Source organism: Eurytemora carolleeae, unplaced genomic scaffold (genome assembly GCF_000591075.1).
Source record: "Eurytemora carolleeae unplaced genomic scaffold, Eaff_2.0 scaffold263, whole genome shotgun sequence".
Classification (NCBI taxonomy): Eukaryota; Metazoa; Arthropoda; class Copepoda; order Calanoida; family Temoridae; genus Eurytemora; species Eurytemora carolleeae.
In genome coordinates this window covers 167,934-188,311 of record NW_019396161.1, presented here as the reverse complement: position 1 = coordinate 188,311, position 20,378 = coordinate 167,934, and the positions used below count along the sequence as shown (strand labels likewise).

At 32.7% G+C, this 20,378-nt stretch overlaps 2 protein-coding genes across 3 annotated transcripts in view; both read left to right on the top strand.

Moving 5' to 3' along the window:
- Positions 1-615: 615 nt before the first annotated feature.
- Positions 616-9,967, top strand: LOC111696852 (progesterone-induced-blocking factor 1). Of its 2 annotated transcripts, none has more exons than XM_023466601.1 (17): positions 616-717; positions 1,010-1,103; positions 1,935-2,078; positions 2,305-2,405; positions 2,761-2,863; positions 2,939-3,028; positions 3,155-3,273; positions 3,451-3,601; positions 4,572-4,673; positions 5,087-5,163; positions 5,472-5,550; positions 5,841-5,959; positions 7,362-7,452; positions 7,913-8,000; positions 8,263-8,345; positions 8,607-8,632; positions 8,922-9,967. In XM_023466601.1, the coding sequence occupies exons 1-17, from the start codon at positions 659-661 to the stop codon at positions 8,977-8,979; spliced, it is 1,584 nt and encodes a 527-aa protein (XP_023322369.1). In that variant the 5' UTR covers positions 616-658; the 3' UTR covers positions 8,980-9,967. The 2 variants fall into 2 exon arrangements, with proteins under 2 accessions (XP_023322369.1, XP_023322368.1); XM_023466600.1 differs by having other exon boundaries at positions 5,087-5,166; positions 5,475-5,550.
- The window catches only part of LOC111696851 (actin-binding protein IPP), a 23,241-nt gene continuing 12,798 nt past the window's right edge, over positions 9,936-20,378 (top strand). Inside the window, exons 1-12 of the mRNA XM_023466599.1 lie at positions 9,936-10,027; positions 10,286-10,396; positions 10,715-10,831; positions 11,222-11,369; positions 11,834-11,929; positions 12,836-12,903; positions 13,183-13,291; positions 13,719-13,775; positions 14,042-14,088; positions 14,546-14,648; positions 17,076-17,118; positions 17,360-17,425. Of these exons, the coding sequence (XP_023322367.1) occupies positions 10,305-10,396; positions 10,715-10,831; positions 11,222-11,369; positions 11,834-11,929; positions 12,836-12,903; positions 13,183-13,291; positions 13,719-13,775; positions 14,042-14,088; positions 14,546-14,648; positions 17,076-17,118; positions 17,360-17,425 (946 nt within the window). The 5' untranslated portion in view covers positions 9,936-10,027; positions 10,286-10,304. The remainder of the gene's footprint in view (positions 10,028-10,285; positions 10,397-10,714; positions 10,832-11,221; positions 11,370-11,833; positions 11,930-12,835; positions 12,904-13,182; positions 13,292-13,718; positions 13,776-14,041; positions 14,089-14,545; positions 14,649-17,075; positions 17,119-17,359; positions 17,426-20,378) is intronic.

Genomic DNA, 20,378 nt, shown 5'->3' with positions numbered 1-20,378 from the left:
TTAATTAATCTAGAGATTAATAACAAGAGGAGAACAAGCATTATTTAATCTCGAGATTAAGAAAAAGAGTGGATTCCCTATCATTTTTTCTAATTACAGTAATAGGTACGAAGAAAGTATGAGACGTTTTTTTTTCTCTCTATGATTCTATAAATGAAAATACTATTGTTGATTTGTTTTGTATTGAATAAAGTTGTTAAGAAGAAGAAGAAGAATTTTTCTAAATAGATAATATATGTACCACATGGATATAATTGGTCATGTGGCCCCCAGCCTGTCCTAGCCGCGCCGCTCAGCCCCCTTGCCTGTCCTACCCGCAGGGCTCGGCCCAGAAATTAACCAATCCTAAACTTAAAATAATAAAAACAAATGATAATAATTTTGCTGAATAAATAGTGGTGACGTACAAAATTGATATGATGGGGGGGGGGGGGGGGGTCCAAAAATCGTTCTCTAGGACAGACCCAAAAATTGTTTTATGCTTGAGCATTTATCATAATTACTTAGTCTGAACACCATGGTCTTTTTTATTAGTTACATACCTTGAACGGTCTGGCAATTAATTTGTTATCTTGATTATAATGTCAATATTAATTCCATCACATGATGTTTCAGATGTTTCAGAATTATGACTGAATTAAAACTATAGAAATACAAAATGTCTTCTTCAGAAAGCAAGATTATGTTTCCCTCAACACCCGCTGATAAATTTATTAGGTTTCCTTCACTGCTTTGAATTTTGAATTGAAGTGTAACGTTTATAAAGTTTAAGTAGGCATTGAAAAAATCATTTGCAGTAACTAAGGGGGGGGGGGGGGGGNTGCAACCCCCCCCCCCATGTAAGATAAAAGGTAATAAATGAAGGGTTTGTAGGCTACTTTTTAGGGAAATAAAACCTAAAAATCAATTCGACTTTATAAAAGAAATATTCATATATTTGCTTTATATCATACAATTTTTAAAAAAGTCTGTAATTTATTTCCGAATTTACAGCAGTGGAATCCTATAGTTCGGACACAAACTCAACCCCATCCGGTAAACAGAGTTCAGACACAAGCTCTGTACCTACAGATCTAACAGTTTCAAGCACAGATAATCAGAAGGTTAGTAAAGTACTAGATTTATATTTATTTCTCCTGAAAGTGAATAATATTAATAAACGTTAAAAAGCCCCCCCCCCCACCCCACCAAGAAAAATGCAATTTTTTGTCCAGCTCTTAAATAAGGAGATCGCTTTAAGGGATAGAATGACATCAGGGAGGTTTAAAAAATTGTAAAGAAGGTTCGGAATAAATTTAGTTTTTGACGTATTTTAAGACGTCAAACATGTTTTTTCAAGGGATTTAAAGAATCTTATTAATTAAGAAATATCAAAAACGCGTGCTAGAGTTAAAAATTAGCCCCCCCCCCCCCTCTAACCTCTTAAGAGTTAACATTTTTGTAATATTGCACTGTTTGTCTAATTCATCCTATTATAGTTTCAAATTGCTACTCGTAAAAATGATGTATCATGTATTCTTAAAGAATCATGGTGTGACGTATTCTAGGAAAATGGACAGAGACTTTTATTCTGAACATACGTATTGATAATTTTAAATGCTTGCAAATTATAAAAAATGGAATGAATTAGAGTTTTAGAATTATAGTTTTAATTATGGAAAATATGTTAGTATTTTCGTATTTATATTTTATATTTAATTAACGAAAACATACATACTTAGTTTATCATTTAATTTCGATCAATCTTTACAGTGTTGAAAACTTATCAATTAGAAATCAGCTCTGTGAATCAATTGACTCATCTAAAAATCTATTTTTAGGTTAGTGTTTTATCATAAAGAAATTGTGTTTAAAAATAATTAGCATAACTAAATTATAAATACCTAGTGTTGGCCTAGATATCTGGCCGCACTATCACTTGCTCTTTTTTAAAGGATGTTGGGAGGCCAACGACATCACTTAATGAGGCTGGGAGGTCAAATAAGACTCTTCAAGAGGCTGGGCGGTCAGTCAGATCCCTTCAAGATGAAATTAAGCTGCTAAATGTCGAACTTAGAAAGCGAGATGTTCTTCTGGAGGTAAATAAAGAACAAAAAAATTTGGAGAAAACTTGACACACTCCTAAATATGTCGTTAAATATTTATTTGAAGAAAAGTTTTGTGTGCAATTTGTACCCGGCTTCATGACCAATAATTTGCGAAACTAGAACTAAAAATTAATTTTCAAGGCTGGGGTTTTATGAAGAGGCTATATGCCTAATGCCTATTGCCTTTATCAGCTCTTTTTTAAAATTATATTATTAGGTGAAGAAAACTGAGTATGAGGTAGAGTTAAGAAAAGCATTGCAGCAAGCTATAGATGCTGAAAATGCTAGAAAAGCTGGAGAAGAGACTTGTAAACTTAGGTAATTCTAACTTAAGTATACTTATTGCACAGCAATATAAGCATTTTATCATTAGAATAACAACCAATTGACCAGCTCGATCGTAAGGGTAACCTGTGAAGGATTTATGGGTCACTTAAGCTAGGTTTTAACTTAGAAAATCCTGCTCTCTTAATAATTAATGATGAATTTCACATTTACTATTTATAATAAATACATAATAAAGGTCAATATTTTCATATTTTACTCCTTCCCCTAAATTCCTTGAACTAACTATTTACTATGACCCTTCTTCATGGAGTTCGTAAGGAGATTTTGATTTTATTAAAAATGCTTCGCCATTTATTAGTTTTCACTAGATCATTGATTAATTCAGGATGAACCTGCAGAGTAAAGAGATGAGTAAGATACAGAACGCTATCTCTGAACAGCTCAGGGAGGTCACCCTTAGACAACAGCAACTGGAAGAGGTTAATAAGGTAGAACTGTTGAGTAATGTCATTTTTATCTATAACGATCGATGTTTTATTTTCAATTAAACATTATTTGTTCAGAAATTGCGAGAAAAAGCGGACGTAGCGAAGCAGCGTCTTGAAAACTTCCAGTACGATGGGACCCGTTACAGTAATCTACGAGAAATGAAGGTGACAATTCCTTCAATGGGTGTTAACACTTAATTAAAGAAAAGCAATGAATTTGTAGGAGCAAAAAGTATCATAAAAAGGAGAAGAATGTTTATTGTTTAATTAACATTTTTCACTTAATTTCAGTCTGCGGATATGAGTATATTTGAATTTGCTGAACTTATTATCTACCGACACCTAGAACCTGAGAAGGAATTGAGAAGGGGGTTGGAAGAGAACTATTCAAAACTACAGTCCAGATTTAGGCAGGCCTTCATTACTCAAAAAAATCAAATAATTGATTAGCATAGAAAAAAATGCTCTTCTTTATTTTTAACAATTTAAAGTGAGTTAAAAAGGTGTTATTGTTATTTTTCACACTTTGCACGTGAAAACTGTATATATGCTTGTTTCCGATATTAATGACACCCGGACATTTATAGTGCTGCTACCGTTGATATCTCCGAGCTGAAGAAGAGGTTGGTTGATGAGGAGAAGGAGATGGTTCAGCTACGGACCAGGAATATCGAGGTAGAGAGAATCAAGGAGACGGTTAAACAGATTGATGCTCTCAACCTCTCTTTGGATCAGAAGGTAGATTACTTGAATGCCTTGAATTACTTGATAAAAAAAATGTTCTTTATTTTTAATGTTGATGTTATTATAAACTCCGCCAGGAGTCCTGAAAATAATCCAAACTAAAATATAACTTGGAGTAGTCGCGCAAAGAGAGCCACGTGTGTGGCCATGTTATGCTGATCATAAGCTTTACAGGTACTTAAATCTCCGGGATAGGATTCGGTATAGAACACTTTCAAATAATAGTTGTTTTTATTTTTGCTCATGTGTAAAATTCGTTTTTTGGGAAATATTAAGTATGAGCCTTTATTGAAAGTGTTGAAATGTCTCACTCAACATATGCTTGATAAATAAAGCCTGGATATATGTTTGTAAGCGCTGCAGTCCGAGGGCGGTATTGAAGTTCCATGTCGGCTTCCTTTTTAGATCTTGTTATTATTCTTATTCTTATATGTTACACTTTTGTGCGTTCTCGATAGCGCTTGCTCAACAGGATGTCAATAATGCGTACTTAATAAAAGTCAATGTGCTAACCCAATGTATGTTCTATAAGTGCAACCTAATTGTGCGCCCTCACTATTTAAGCTTTTATTTTCTTCTTAATTCTAAATAAGTGCGTCATTGTTATATGCAACATAGATTGCTGATAAATATGCCCAGAGGCGTATTCAGAGGGGGGGGGCTATGGGGGCTAAGCCTCCTCCTCCTAATGATTTCAGGGGGTTTTCAGGCCCCGATGGGTGCTAACCCCCCCCTGGACAAATTCCTGAATACGCCCCTGAATATGCCCAAATATAGGTGCAGACAATGTATTTTCATTTGTGGAATTATGATTAAGGACAGGATTTAATGAATAGCGAGAAGTAGCTGAACCGCGCAGACGTACTTCAACCACTTGGGCGCCAGTTCAAGCTGAAGAGAATTATTTGAACCAAGTCTCGCTATTCAATAGTTCTAGATTATTTGCTCATGTTAATTTGTTTAGGTGAGGGAGGAGGAGTTACTGAAGAAGACGATGTTGGAGAGGTTGGAGAGCAAGGAGAGGGAGCTCAACATCTACAAGAACAAGCTGGAAAATCTTAACAAGGTTGAATCAGTTGTAAGGGAGAAAGTTGATAATAATTGAATTTTTTTGAAAGGGGGTGGTTTCCATTTTTATAAGAACTACATGGTTGATTTCCAAAAATTTAAATTTACCCAGGGTTGTCCTTGTTGACAAATTCTCATTTCTTTTCACTAAAATAAAATATGCCTATTTTCTGTATTTAATGGTCAAATATGCTCCCCCCCCCTCAAAAAACAAAAACGTAGTGAACAGTTTATCATTTAAACTTGCTATAAAGCAACCATCAATATTTCCGGGAAATGACGTCACAAGTAAAGCTTCTATGTTAACCAAAAATAAATTCAAAACTTCTTGAAAACAACTTCTTACCGCCGCGCACTCAGAACTTGTTGATTTATAATAATTAGTTTGGAAATATTTTCTTCTGTTTTCAGGATTACGAGAACTTTGCCTCTGAGAACATGAGTTTGAACCATACAATTACTATAATGAAACAAGAGTTTAATAATATCAGGAATCAGAAACAGTTTAAACTTTAACAACGAACATCTTGATTTGTTAACAGACAGTTAAACAGTAAGCATACATCAGGGTTTATTTCTGAATTTTTGGTTATAATTAACGTAAGCAATAAGCATGGATTGTTAAATAATTGAACATGTATTTATTAATCGATTTGCTACCTCTTAATATTACTGTTCTATTGACTGTTAATTAATTGTCATTTTTCTTATTTTATTTTAAAATTAATTTATTGTATTCTATGTATTACAAATTGATCGGTTGATTGATTGATTGACTGAAAACTATCTCTGAAAACAGGTTTAAGTTTGATTCCATGGAGCAGAAGTCTGAGCAAGGGTTTAACACTATATCAGCGGTTCATAAACAACTTCAGGTCAGACTCTTAGCTAGTTATTTCAGTCCTTCTGTTGTGAATCATTGATGGATTTTAAAAATTGAAAAATACGTTGACTATCCATTTTTTTTCCTCTGACGGTGCATTTCAACAAATAATACTAGTTTACTTATAAATCTTTAAAAACGCTGGAAGTCGTGCTAGTCGTTCAAAACTTCCATTCGGTCCAAAGTATTATTGGTTCTGCCTTTTTATTTTGCAACCTTTGTTTTCTTGATTATATTTTATGAGTTGTCTCAAGAGAAATAATGTAAATACTCTTTGTTTAGGAGAAGACTGTCGAATTGTTGAAGGAGTTGTCTACCAGCATCTTCCAGGGGAACCTGGACCAACAGTACAGGGACCAGTACCTGACAACCATAGGGCAGCTTGTTAAAGAACAGATCAGGTACCGTACAACCATAGGGCAGCTTGTTAAAGAACAGGTCAGGTACCTTACAACCATAGGGCAGCTTGTGAAAGAACGGATCAGGTACCTTACAGCCATAGGGCAGCTTGTGAAAGAACAGATCAGGTACCTTACAACCATAGGACAGCTTGTGAAAGAGCAGATCAGGTACCTTACAACCATAGGGCAGCTTGTGAAAGAGCAGATCAGGTACCTTACAACCATAGGACAACTCGTTAAAGAGCAGATTAGGTACCTTACAGCCATAGGACAGCTTGTGAAGGAACAAATCAGGTACCTTACAACCATAGGGCAGCTTGTTAAAGAACAGATCAGGTACCGTACAACCATAGAACAACTCATTAAAGAACAGATCAGGTACCTTACAACCAAAGGACAGCTTGTGAAAGAGCAGATCAGGTACCTTACAACCATAGACAGCTTGTTACAGAGCTAATCAGGTACCTTACAGCCACATGAAAGCTCGTTAAAGAACAGATTAGATACCATAAACCATAGGACAACTTTTTAAGGAGCAGATAAGGTACCGAACAATCATAGGACAACTCCTAAAATAACAGATCAAGTACCTTACAACCATATGATAGCTTGTGAAAGAGCAGATCAGATACCTTACAACCATAGGACAACTCATTAAAAAGCAGATCAGGTACCTTACAACCATAGGACAGCTTGTGAAAGAGCAGATCAGGTACCTTACAACCACAGGACAGCTCGTTAAAGAACATATCAGGTACCTTACAACCATAGGACAGCTTGTTAAAGAGCAAATCAGGTACCTTTCAACCATAGGACAACTCGTTGAAGAGCAGATCAGGTTCCTTACAATCATAGGACAGCTCGTTAAAGAACAGATCAGGTTCCATAAACTATAGGACAGCCCGTTAAAGAGCAGATCAGGTACCTTGCAACCATAGGACAGCTCGTTAAAGAACAGATCAGTACCATAAACCATAGGACAACTCGTTAAAGAACAGATCAGTACCATAAACCATAGGACAACTCGTTAAAGAGCAGATCAGATACTTTATTACAACCTTAGGATATCTCCTTAAAGAGGAGATCATGTGCCTTACAACCATAGGAGAGCTCGTTAAAGAACAGATCAGGTACCTTACAACCATATGACAGCTGGTTAAAGAGCAGATCAGGTACCTTACAACCATATGACAGCTCGTTAAAGAGCAGATCAGGTACCATACAACCATATGACAGCTGGTTAAAGAGCAGATCAGGTACCTTACAACCATTTCTTACAGATTCCATTTCCTTATATTCCTTATACGGTTTAGAAAATTAAAGTTAACCATGTATTAGACATTGTACATAACTAGCATATGTGTACAGGAACCACCAATATATGACTAGTATATTTTTACAGAACCCAGCAGTACATAACAAGTGTATCTACAGAGAGAGATAATCTGCAGACTGAGGTCAACAGACTGACTGACCGGCTAAATAAAATGCAGGTATAGAATAACCCCCTCTTTACCCAATCCTGCAGTGAAAGATCTAAATAGGGAATGGGGTGAAACATATTTTTCCTGTAAGACAACATATGGTAGTGTAAATTTTCCTGAAAAATCCCCCCCCCCCCCCTTTATTAAAACTAAATTTTTTTGATGTTAGGGATGTTTGCGCATTGCACAAATACTATCTAGAACAACGAGAAAAAATTCCTTACCTCTGTAATCTGTATTGCTTCAAACCCTGAAATTTAGAAGTTATAATTATGGACGAAAAAAAGAGATAAAATGACTAAAAAACTTTTTAAGTATTAATTGAGAGCTGACAGTGCCTCCAATTCAGCGGCGTAGAAATGGGTTTTGATGGCTGAGTACCCGTCCCTTTAATTTCATGATAATAACGAATAATCTGCAAGTATCTAGTATCTAGTATCTAGAGAAAATATAATCCACGGATGTTTAGATAGATTCTGCCGAAAATAGAGAATTAAGAAGTAAAGAAGAGAAGAGAATTTTGGCTTTTGAGTCTGAAATATCAAATCTAAAACAAGGTATTAGTTTACAAACATACTCAAGGGCGTATACAGGATTTAACCTAGTTTGGGGCGTGAACATTCTCCCCACTCTAGGAGGGCAAAAATTGTTAAATATTTGGAATTACAGAGGAATCATACATTTTTTTGTAAATCAATTTTAAGGGGGGGGGGGGGGGGGCACTTCCTACCTTAGAAATTTAAAATATCATATTACATGACATTCATTTTAATTTCTAAAACTAAATTTTTGATATTTTTAATCTTAATTTACATTTAGAGCTTGAGTTTGAGAAGTCCCGGCTGGCTGGAGTAGGTCCGGTGGATGTAAAAAATACAAAAGAGTACAAAATGCTTCTTAAGGAATGCTATTATTGATTTAATGGATTTTATCTGTTCCGATGTTTTTTATGCCTGGCGGAAGAAATTAATAAAGAAAAGTCAACGTGATCATTATTAATCATTTGAAGTCATTTAAAGTCACAAATATCAATATCAATTTCATTAAAAAGTATCATTTGAAAAAAAAAGTTTATCTGCATTTAGAATTTGTAATCGAAATCTCAATTTGTGCATTGAAATAATCACAAACCATTCATGATAAAACTAATAGCTTCGTTTTAGGACTTAAAACTTCTTCTTTCCCACAGGTTCAAAATTACTTAATCCTTTCAAATAAAATACATATTACTAGCTGAAGGGCCCGGCGTTGCCCATGGAATTTAAAAAAATCGTAAATTGTTAAAAATTGATTTTTTTGCCCGAGTTACCCCTAGGGTAGCCAATAGTCATGAGTTCCATCAAAAAGTTTCAGCCAACATACATACCAATATACAAATATATATATATGCGTAGTGAAGAGCTTTATTATACAGATAATTACGTTTATTGAGGATGATGAATAATCTGATTTCTCTTATAATTTTTTATTTTTGGTAGGGATGAGATACAGGATATGAGAGCCCTGGTATTGAAACTGCAGGAGAAAGATTCCTGACATACGAATATACAAGTTTTGATCTAAACCCCAAATCAGTTGAAAAGCATTCTTAACTCTTTTTAGAGTTGAATTAAGACCAAGTCCGTCCGTCTGGTGCTGTCGCCTGTGTTAAGAATTATGTTTGATATTTAAGCTAAAATAGGTTTGAAATTAGACTTTGTTTACAGATTTGATTATCCAATTAACAAACTTTTATAACGACTAGATCGACATTTTTCTGATGGCAGCTCTTTCAGTACAATAATTTATTAATTGATTGTAAAATATTTGTACTTATGTTTATTTAGATTTTTGTGATTTTATACACATTTTACTCTTTATCAGCTAACTGAAACTTAAGCATTCCAGAAACTTAAAATATTTAGTCAACATAGTAGATTTACTTACAATTTTTTGGATTATTTATTAAGTGGTACTATGAAGCTATAGCTTGATATTTGTTATATATATAAAAACAGTATTAAAAAGTCCTTTTTCATGTTGTGTTATTTTGGTCGAAAGCTTCCCTTTAAATTCATGATTCTGAAGATTCCATTTCGGGGGTCTTTAGATTTTTGTTTATGGTATATTATATATTGTTTTTATTGTAAATTGTCGTTTTCAAGCATGTATTTTAGACCTATACTATTCCTAAACGTACCTCTAAACGGCGCTTTGACATTTTTGCTAGAAACCATTTATTGTTCATACTAAATAATACAGTTTACATAAAGAAAACGTCATTTATGTCATACGACATTTTCTTATTATGTAAAACATCACATCACAGTATTTAGGATGAGGTTAAGCATTCTGGGACAAAGCAGGCTACAAAAAAATGGAGCGTTTAGCTAGGACAAGCTTGGAAGTTTAAAAATAGCAAAAAAGTCTTATGACAAAAATTGCGCGTAGAAAAATTATGCTTACTGACTTTAACAAAAATATTGTAGCTCCCCTCTAAACGCATATTTGTATTTGTAGTAGGATAATTTGTAATATTTTCAGATAAGATGACGTATACAAAATGTTGGAATCGGGGGAAAATGCGTAGAAACTAGACATAAGGGTTCGGGAAAACTTTCTTTTAACTTTCATCCAAACTTTTTTTAAGATATTTTATTTTTTCTTAATGTTTGTGATGGAATCTTGTTTTTTTATCATCAAAGATTTCCTTGATTTTTAACTTTGTAAAACACTTGCTTGGAAATCCAGCTTTGCTCAAAACTCAATCATCATAATTACATATTTTTGATAAATTAATACCCCNCCCCCCCCCCCACTCCGGCTCCCCCCAAAAATTAAAAAAAGATTTTCTCTGGTGTAGAGATCTGCACACCTGCAGTATGAGTGAAAGAGTAACATCCCCCTCCTCCTCCTCTTCCTCCGCCACCCCTTTCCCTGTATCAAGGCTGGCAAATACTTCAAGAATGTACAGGTCAGAGCTAAGAAATTATTTAAAACATAAAATCGGTTGCCAAGACAATAATGTTCGTTCAAAAATCTCTTCTCCCAAATTGTTTTCATAGAAAAGCGGCATAAAAGCTTGCGATTTCGGGTTTCAAGTTTAAGAATTCAAAATAAAAAATAAATTTTATATTGCCAATAATGAGATTAAGTCAAGAACCCTTTCTTTTATAAAAAATGATAAAATTTCTTCTCACCCTAATTCTTGACATTCATATCACTTAAAACCGATATTGGTTGCAAAACCGTTTTTTGAAAAGATATATTCCAGTACTAAGAATTTTGCTAGGCGGAGTGAGTACCCTGGAAAGCTTATTGAGAAGCTACGAGAACTACGACAAGATGAACAGCTCTGTGATTTAGAATTATACTCCAGTGTAGACTCAGAACCTATCCTAGCTCACAAGTATGTATTCACTTACAAAGTCGATCCTTAGAAAACCTTTTCCCGTTTGGTTTATTTCATCAAAAGTTCTTAGAATCTATTTACTCTTTTTGTGCAAAAATAAGATTAGGAAGGTTTATATGATCTTTTATTAGTCAGCAACTAAAATGTGTGTGTTTTAGTTGATTTTTTACACTTTTTCATGGTTTATTTCTTGAGAAATAATTAACATTTCATTTAATTTGATTGATTGATTGATTGATAAGTATAAGATATTATCTACTCTGTCTGTTACTAGGAATTTTCTTGCTGCAGGGATTAACACTTTGTTAGATTTGATTGATTGATTGATTGATTGATTGATTGATTGATTTATTGGTATAAGATATTATCTACCCTGTCTGTTACTAGAAATATACTTGCTGCTGCAACACCATATTTCCACGCCATGTTCACGAGCGGCCTCATGGAGAGCGAGGAGAGGCAGTACCGTGGTCAGGACAGGAGGAAAGCAAGACAGAAACTTGTTCTTCAAGGACTAGAACATCATACTTTAGAGGTACACTCATCTGATGTACAGAACAGTGTACGAGGTTTATTCACTCTTTTTTTCTACATAATGATACCCTGCAACTAACAACTTTTTTATTTCATTGACAAATCTTTAAATTATATTATACCACTAAAAGATTTTATTCAACACATTAGAACAAATTCAACCTTTGGTATTTCAAAAGTTTTAGGTCGTTGATTAAAGTTGATTTATGTACTGCAGTGGTTAGTTGATTTTATGTACTAAAGGGTTAGTTGATTTACGTACTGAAGGGGTTAATTGATTTTATATACTACAGGGTTAGTGGATTTTACGTACTTCAAGGGTTAGTTGGTTTTATGTACTGCAGGGTTTAGTTTTCTTTTATGTACTTCAGGGGTTAGTTGATTTATATACTGCAGGGATTAGTTGATTTTATGTACATTGGGGAAATGAAACTGGATCAAAGTTAAAATATTTATGTACTTCAGGGGTTAGTTGATTTTATGTACACTGGTGAAATGAATCTGGATCAAAGATCTGTGCAAGATATACTCGTGGCTGCAGATATGATTCAGCTTAAAGAGGTAAATATAGTGTACATACTGTACGTACAGTACACTGTACACTGTTACATGGAGAGTGGTGTTGGGCGGGGNGAAGAGTGAAGGGATGGATGTATTAAAAAGCAGGAGAATAGAGATATTTTATGATGAAATTAGACATGTGCAAAAATTTAAATAATTGGAGAAATTAAATGATTTTGAGGGGGAAAAACACATTTTTGAGGGAAAGTAGGTAAAACCATAATAGGCCCCCAAACTTTGCCTTTAAATCCCTTTGCACTGCAAAGTGGGATGTGTTACCTGGTGGTAGAGGGGGGGGGGAGAGAATGATGAAGGTTTAAATTATGAATGTTTGAATAATAAAGATGGTGGTTTAGGATGCCAACATTCTTTCATCCGGCCAATCCGTTCAAAAACACATTAATCCAATTCATTCATTCTTCCATTTATCCATCCATTAATTCACTCATTCATTAAATTCATCATAGAACAGACAGTAGCGACTGGTTACCCCTTTTTAAGCTTTAAAGCACGTATTTTAATAGGTTTTTAAAATTTTTGATTATTAAGCCTAACAAATCCTAACTTGCAACACCGTTCATTAAAAATTTCATAGGATTATAGGTCAAGAGAGAAACTGTAGAAAGCCTAATCAATCTAGGCTACAGAATTGTAAATTTTTATCATGAGGGGAAAAATCACGAAATCACTTGACCATTATTTAAATAAAAGTTTTGTTTAAAATCATTTTGAATATTGGCTGCCTGGAAGGTTCAGAATCATCAACCTACTTGCAACAATTCATTGTTATTTTTCTGATAATGATAACAGAATCATCAACCTACTTGCAACAATTCAATGTTATTTTTCTCTTCGTGCATTACTTTACGATTTGTTTAATTTTGTGATAATTTTCATATTACCAAGGTTGTGGATATATGCTCAGAATTCCTGAAAACAGAATTACATCAGTCCAACGCTATCGGTATCTGGAGGTAAGTAAATCAAAAAGAAAATTTAGAAAAACTTGAGGTTAAACAAAATATCTTGTTTAATTTATAATAATGTAAAATAATTTTTTTTTTCATTCTTTACCATAATCTAGTTGGACTACAGGACTAAAGGTTTAGGTTTGCTGAAGGGCATAATTTGGTTGGACTACAGGACTATATGTTTAGGTTTGCTGAAGGGCATACTCTGGTTGGACTACAGGACTATATGTTTAGGTTTGCGGAAGGGCATAATCTGGTTGGACTACAGGACTATATGTTTAGGTTTGCGGAAGGGCATAATCTGGTTGGACTACAGGACTTCTCTATTAATTTTATCTACAACAACTTCTTCTCAGTTTCAGTAGAAGAGGAGTTTCTAGAAGCAAACAAGGAAACAAAATCAACATCAAAATATTTCACTTTTTTCTTTGAGAGATCTTACTTCAGACGTGATATAGTAAAGTTTGGATTTTGTCGAATTTTATCTATTTTCATTCCTTCGCCGGTAATTGTCACTAGTACCTCGATAAGATATTGTCAATCACAACAACCTTAAAGCAAGGTTTTTTTATCAATAGATTCCTTCGCAAGCAAGAGTAATAATAGATCATTCTGATACGGATACAGGGCTACCCACAAAGCATAAGACTTGAGATACGACTGCAAATAATTTATACCGTCTTTTTCTTATATTAATGACTTCCTGCAACTGCAAATTTGTTTTTTCTTTGTCAAATCGTCAAAACAATTTGATTTGATTTGATTTGTTTTAATTTTTATTTGATATTAATTTGATTTTATTCGATTTGTTTGATCAGGATATTGTTTGTGAACTCATCTCCTCCGAATATCTTCGGGTGGATTCAGAATATCAGGTTAATATTTTAGATGTTTTTTATGAACGGATAGAGTTTATATGTTAAGACTCCAGACGTTATTTAAAGGTTGGCCTGTACTAATTAAAACGGTAGCTCTTATCTGAGAAACATTGAGGAAGATATATTAGAAAGTGTTTAATTCTGACACCTCAAAAATAAGCCGGTCATGAAAACTAAATAAAATGAGTTGACCTTTTTTTGCTTCTGTTTTATGGAAGTTCATGCCAAATGTTCACTAATTAGTTACTTTTTAAATTATTTAGGTTTTCTTTGCTGCGATGTCCTGGATTAATCATAATATTACTAACAGGTTGTACTTTCATTCATAAAGGGGAGGGGGGGGGGTATACTTAGCTTTATGTTAATTAGTTGAACAAAGTCAGCAAAGATAATGATTACTTGAAATCACTCGTTAGCTCAGTTATTCTTTCTGGAACCTTCAGCGGTCATTTTTCTATTTAATTAGTTCAGACGAATATTTCCATTCATAGTTTTAGACAGAGGAGAGAGATTTTATTGATTGTATTTTCTTAGTTTTTCCTGTTTTTGAATAAAAATGCCCTCCCATTTGATTACTTGAAACTTCTCAATAGTTCTACTACTATTCCAGTACGCATAGTGGAAAATGATTATGAATTAATTAAAATCAGAAAAGGGAGAGACTAATGATTAATCAGTCCCTAGGAGCATTGTCTTCTATCGATATAAACTCCTCCTTCATTATCAATAGACGCGCTAAAGAATTAATTATATTTTTTTATTTTCAGACGACGTTTTATATTTGATATACTGAAGCATATCCGCCTGCCATTAGTTGCAACTAAACTTCTAGATTCATATGTAGACGCTTGCAACGATATTTCTTTAAAGGTAAATCATCTCAGCTTATCCATTAAACATGAGGATTAGAGGGAATGATATCGAAAAATGAAAGGAGTTAGGCTGCTCCTTGGCAATAATATGAGTCTACATTCAAAAATAGAACCGGCTACTACTATTATTTTACAAAATGTCTTATTTGCGCTACTCAGGAATATCAGGAAAAAGGCAAATTTTACTAGGATGAGCCTCTATCCCTCTTCATTTTTCAAGAACACTTCCTGTGAGGCTGTGATTCGCAAAATCAAAATCGAATTGAAAATTTTCGCTTTTTTTCGATTCAGGCAGACCACATTTTGAAAATATTTGGATACAAAGTTAATTATTTAAATCATGTTCATTGTAATATAATTAATTTCACAAGTGATGCCGCGTTTATAGAAGATGATTCTGTAAAGTCGTCATACATCTCCCATATTGTTTTGGGTTCACTGTACGATCTATGCACATCTCCCATATTGTTTTGGGTTCACTGTACGATCTATGCACATCTCCCATATTGTTTTGGGTTCTCTGTACGATCTATGCACATCTCCCATATTGTTTTGGGTTCTCTGTACGATCTATGCACATCTCCCATATTGTTTTGGGTTCACTGTGCGATCTATGCACATCTCCCTTATTGTTTTGGGTTCACTGTACGATCTATGCACATCTCCCATATTGTTTCGGGTTCTCTGTTCGATCTATGCACATCTCCCATATTGTTTTGGGTGCTCTGTACGATCTATGCACATCTCCCATATTGTTTTGGGTTCACTGTACGATCTATGAATTAGTAGTCTCTACTACGGTGTCACAAAAAAAGGGTTCCAAGGTTAAATGAGGGTTCTAATGGGTTTAGGAACTTAATCTATCCTTTAATCTTATTCTTTATTTCAACACCTTTTTCATTATTTGCACCCTATCTTATTATTTAATCCTGTTGCAACTTTTGAATCCATTAAACAAATTAGAAACTTAAAATCATAAAATGTCTATCTTTTAAGATGTCAAGTAAATATATATTCATTTCTGTAATATTGAACATCATGTAAAGATTAACAGAATTAAAAAGTTTAAAAAGGGTGTCTTTGTCTTAACAGTATTCAAGATGAGATTTTGCTGGAGAAAAATGGTCAAATTCTCAATTTAAAAGTTATATAACCGCGCGACCTCACCAATTTTTGAAATCAAAATTCCGAGATGAAATCTTTCTTTTTTTTGATACCAATCGAATTTTTTTATCTTTTAGTACCAGGAATCACCCCGAACTACATTAAAATCCAAAAGGTTTTATTGGGACACCCCACTACTCCTCCCAATATCACATAATATTCCATATAATTGGAAATCATTTATTTTTATCATCAACTGTCAGAGTCCCCACGTTTGTCATCTTTTCTGTAGATTATTTTTCTGGTATTACAAACGTGATCCACCTTTGGATTACACAAGATCTGACTAAAATATTTTTAAAATGTGATTTGAAAATCGGAGAGAATCCATTTTCATATCATTCTCATTCAACTTGGACCCACTTATCGCAAACTTACTGACTTGATTTGATTTAATTCACTTATTTTACTTATTTTTTTTTTTGCAATGAACTAAATATAAGAGGACATTCATAAATCCTGACAATGCAAAAACTACTCCTGGTACAATACAAGACTGGAGTTATTCGGTTCATCCGTTCATTAATTTATGAGTTATGTATCAATTAAAAATATGTACACGGGAATCCCAGTATATAATATATATGTTCCCTGCATTAGTTAATGATTGAAGGAGAATCAGGTCAAAGGTTTACATTTATAATTTCTTCATTTCCAACTAGTCACTGCAGTCTACAGAGATTCGAAACACATGGGATATTTTGAGAAACTGATCTCACATTGTGGTAGCAGGCTTAATCTAGTCTCACAGATTATTAATCTTAATTTTTACAAACTTTTTACTGCTCAACTCAAACTTTCGAAGAAACAGTTTTTTTTTCTGAAGAAGTTTCACAAAAAAAAAACGTTTTTAAAGACCAAACTTAAACTATTGAATAAATTTACCCCTTAAAATAAGATCTCCAAGATCAAGTTTCTTCTAGCTTTTTTTATTATTTTACATCTCTAGGGTTATTTAAGGTATACGGTATATAAAAAGAGGCATGTGCCAATTTCATATATATTAGTTTTTTAAAAGAAAGGCGGGAAAAATTATTTAAATCTGAGAGAAAAATTAAAATTATTTATTTAAAAAATCGAAGTTTAACCAGTTAAAAAGTTACATTGATTTTGACCTCGGACTTCTTATGTCTGAAAAATTTTTCATCATTGGGCGCATACAGTAACTTTCAAGGGGGGGGGGGGGCTTAGCTATTGCCATCCCCCTGAATACGTCCTTGTTTTTATCATACTATTTTAAATAAGATGAATTATTTTTTAGGTTGCCTTGACAAGTGTACGCAGAGATCTTATAAATCAAAAAGGAAATTAATTAATAATTAAATATCTATGATAATTTTTAATAGTTTTTTATCTAGCATATTTTAATCTCAGCATAACTATTTTTATATTACATTATTATTGTTTTATTTTTTTTAACTACCTCTAGTCCAATAAAACTATTTTTAGATTGATAATGAAAAATGTACAGAAATTTAACTTTTTTTTCATAAATTATTACACGTAATTAAACAATTTTTATATTAATTATTGTTAATTAATTAGGAAGTCTTGTCTCCCTTTATGTAAAACCACGTCAGTGTGCGAAAAAGAATATTTACGTCATTGGAGGTATTTTTATATTTACCCAGAGCTGCATGCAACCTATTCATTATTCATTATTCAGGGTTGTAATATTTGTATTCAGGGTTGTAATATTTGTATTCAGGGATGTAATATTTGTATTCAGGAATGTAATATTTGTATTCAGGGATGTAATATTTGTATTCAGGTTTGTAATATTTGTATTCAGGGATGTGATATTTGTATTCAGGGATGTAATATGTCTATTCAGGGATGTAATATGTCTATTCAGGGATGTAATATGTCTATTCAGGGATGTAATATTTGTATTCAGGGATGTAATATTTCTATTCTGGAATGATTTATCAGAGTTATACACAAAGTATGTTTATTGTTTATGCAGCAAAATAAAAGTAATTCTGTCAAATATCTGACTTCAAGCTAATTGGAAGAAAAACGCAAAAGGAATTGAGTCTTGAGTCTTGTGCACTAACTCTGATTTTCCCATTGCCTTGAGTCTTGTGCACTTACTCTGATTTTTCCATTGCCTTGAGTCTTGTGCACTAACTCTGAATTTCCCATTGCCTTGATCAGTCTTGTGCACTAACTCTGATTTTCCCATTGCCTTGAGTCTTGTTCACTAACTCTGATTTTCCCATTGCCTTAAACAGTCTTGTTCACTAACTCTGATTTTCCCATTGCCTTGAGTCTTGCTCACTAACTCTGATTTTCCCATTGCCTTAATCAGTCTTCTGTACTAACTCTGATTTTCCCATTGCCTTGATCAGTCTTGTGCATTAACTCTGATTTTCCCATTGCCTTGATCAGTCTTGTGCACTAATTCTGATTTTCCCATTGCCTTAATCAGTCTTGTGCACTAACTCTGATTTTCACATTGCCATATCTTTTCAACCCTATGTCATAGACTTCAGAAATTTAATTCTATGAATTCTTCTAGATCAAACACTATAAGTTTGAAAAATCATAGTTTTACACAATTCGGTTGCAAAGATTTGAGGATTATAAAATTTTAGCTTTGGTAAAGACTCAATTTCTTAATGAATTACGTAGAATTTATGTACCAGATATAGATGCAAAATAACACCTATTTTAATGTAAAAATATGAGTAAAATTCACATTTGGTGGTCGAAATGTAAATTATAACTTGATCAGATTTACTTAATGTTTTTTATAGCGAATCAATTGTATACTTGCAGTACATTTAGATTGTTTTAATTTTTTTGAAATTAAATTCATATCAAACACAATTTTGAATTTGGCACGTTAAATTTAAAGTTTTAAAATTGGTGAGATTAAAATCATTATTGGCATGGCGTTCACATTTTGTTGTTGATGATGAGTGAAAGTACTTAATCATCCTGTTTTATTGTTTCCTGAAACACCTTTTATTTGATGTAGAGATGTCTCTACCGATTAAAGTTTTCTGTCGGACCACAAAATAGATACGGATTTGAGTTAAACAATATATTTTAAATTCTGACCTTCGCCAGTCTTTCTTAAATTACATTTCTTTTCTCCGGAAATTAAATTACCCTAATATGTTTTTTTCTAAACATGTTTTTAAATTCAAATATATTCATTCAATTCAGGATTGTAGATTAGTTATAAAATATATTCATATTTACTAAGAGCGGTAAAAGAAGTTATAAAACACAAGTTTTTTTCTAAAAAAATATTTTAATTTAAACATATTCATTCAATTCAGGTTTGTAGATTAGTTAAAAATATTATTTTATTTATTAAGGGCGGTAAAAAAAGTTATAAAACACAAGTTTTTTCAAAAAAAAAATATTTTAATTCAAACATATTCATTCAACTTGGGATTGTAGATTAGTTATAAAATATATTTATATTTATGAAGGGCGGTAAAAGAAGTTATAAAACACAAACATATTCATTCAGGGTAGTAAAAGTAAAGGTCATTCCAAAACAAAAGGGACTGCCTCCAGAATTGACCATCTCCGATTTGGCTGAAATTCTAGGCACAGCTTAATTGTCTCTTTTTCTATAAATTTGTTTCTTTCAAATTTGTTTGATATATTGTGATTTTATCTGAATTCGCCATATTTATGATTTTATAACCCTCTTAAAAGAACGATTTTGTAATTTCTCCCTACCCATCAAACAACATACCAAGAACGCCCTCTTCCCATTTTAACATGACACGAACCAACTCAATAACTCACTCCGTCATATTACTTAAATAAACAGAGTTTCCTTTCAAGGTTCCTACTCAGTGTTTAACCTTCAGATCTATTTATATATTTTTAGATATATGCTTAATCTTCTAATATGTTTATTGGTTCTTTAATATATATAATAATATAAATATAATTAAATAATATGTATAATTAAAGTTTATCTAGTATAAAAATTGTTGTGATGAAACGTTTCTAGGTAATATGTCATAAAATATTTTTTAAAATTTATTTTTAAACAAAAATGGGTTTTGTAGGACATTCAGTCTTTAGAAATCACATATTAATAAAATAGTTTATATAATTTTACAAGAGTACATAAATACTGTGTTTTCATTCAACTTATTTTACAAGGAACAATATCTTCATTATTTTCATTATTGCATTAAATTGTTCGTTCATTAATACATCTTTTAATCAGATGACTTGTTCAGCTCATTTCTGGGATTTCAGGTCTTCATTTTTCTTTTGATAATTAAGATGTATTGTGCAAAATATTTTGGAGTTTTGTGAAGAAACCACTTTTTCCCTAATAGTCTCAATTAATTTTTAGTCACATTGTTAATATTATTTATTGATATTTCTCGTGAATTCTTAATGCCACCCCCTGTATAAATCATTTAAGTGTCTCTTTTTTCATTCGAATTTCTATCATTAGTATATTAACTCGTTCACTATTTAATAAAATGTGTTTCTAGTTTTTATTCATTTTTTAAACCTAACATTTTAATAAGAGTTAAACTTTATTGTTTTTATCGTATTTATTAAAATATCTAATTTT

Bases quoted from the DNA above. Each gene is read 5' to 3' on its own strand.
- LOC111696852 (XM_023466601.1), top strand. From the start codon at position 659: ATGTCTTCTTCAGAAAGCAAGATTATGTTTCCCTCAACACCCGCTGAT. The intron at 4,674-5,086 runs GTTGAATCAGTT...TTCTGTTTTCAG, and splicing joins AGCTGGAAAATCTTAACAAG to GATTACGAGAACTTTGCCTC. The intron at 8,001-8,262 runs GTATTAGTTTAC...ATTTACATTTAG, and splicing joins AATATCAAATCTAAAACAAG to AGCTTGAGTTTGAGAAGTCC.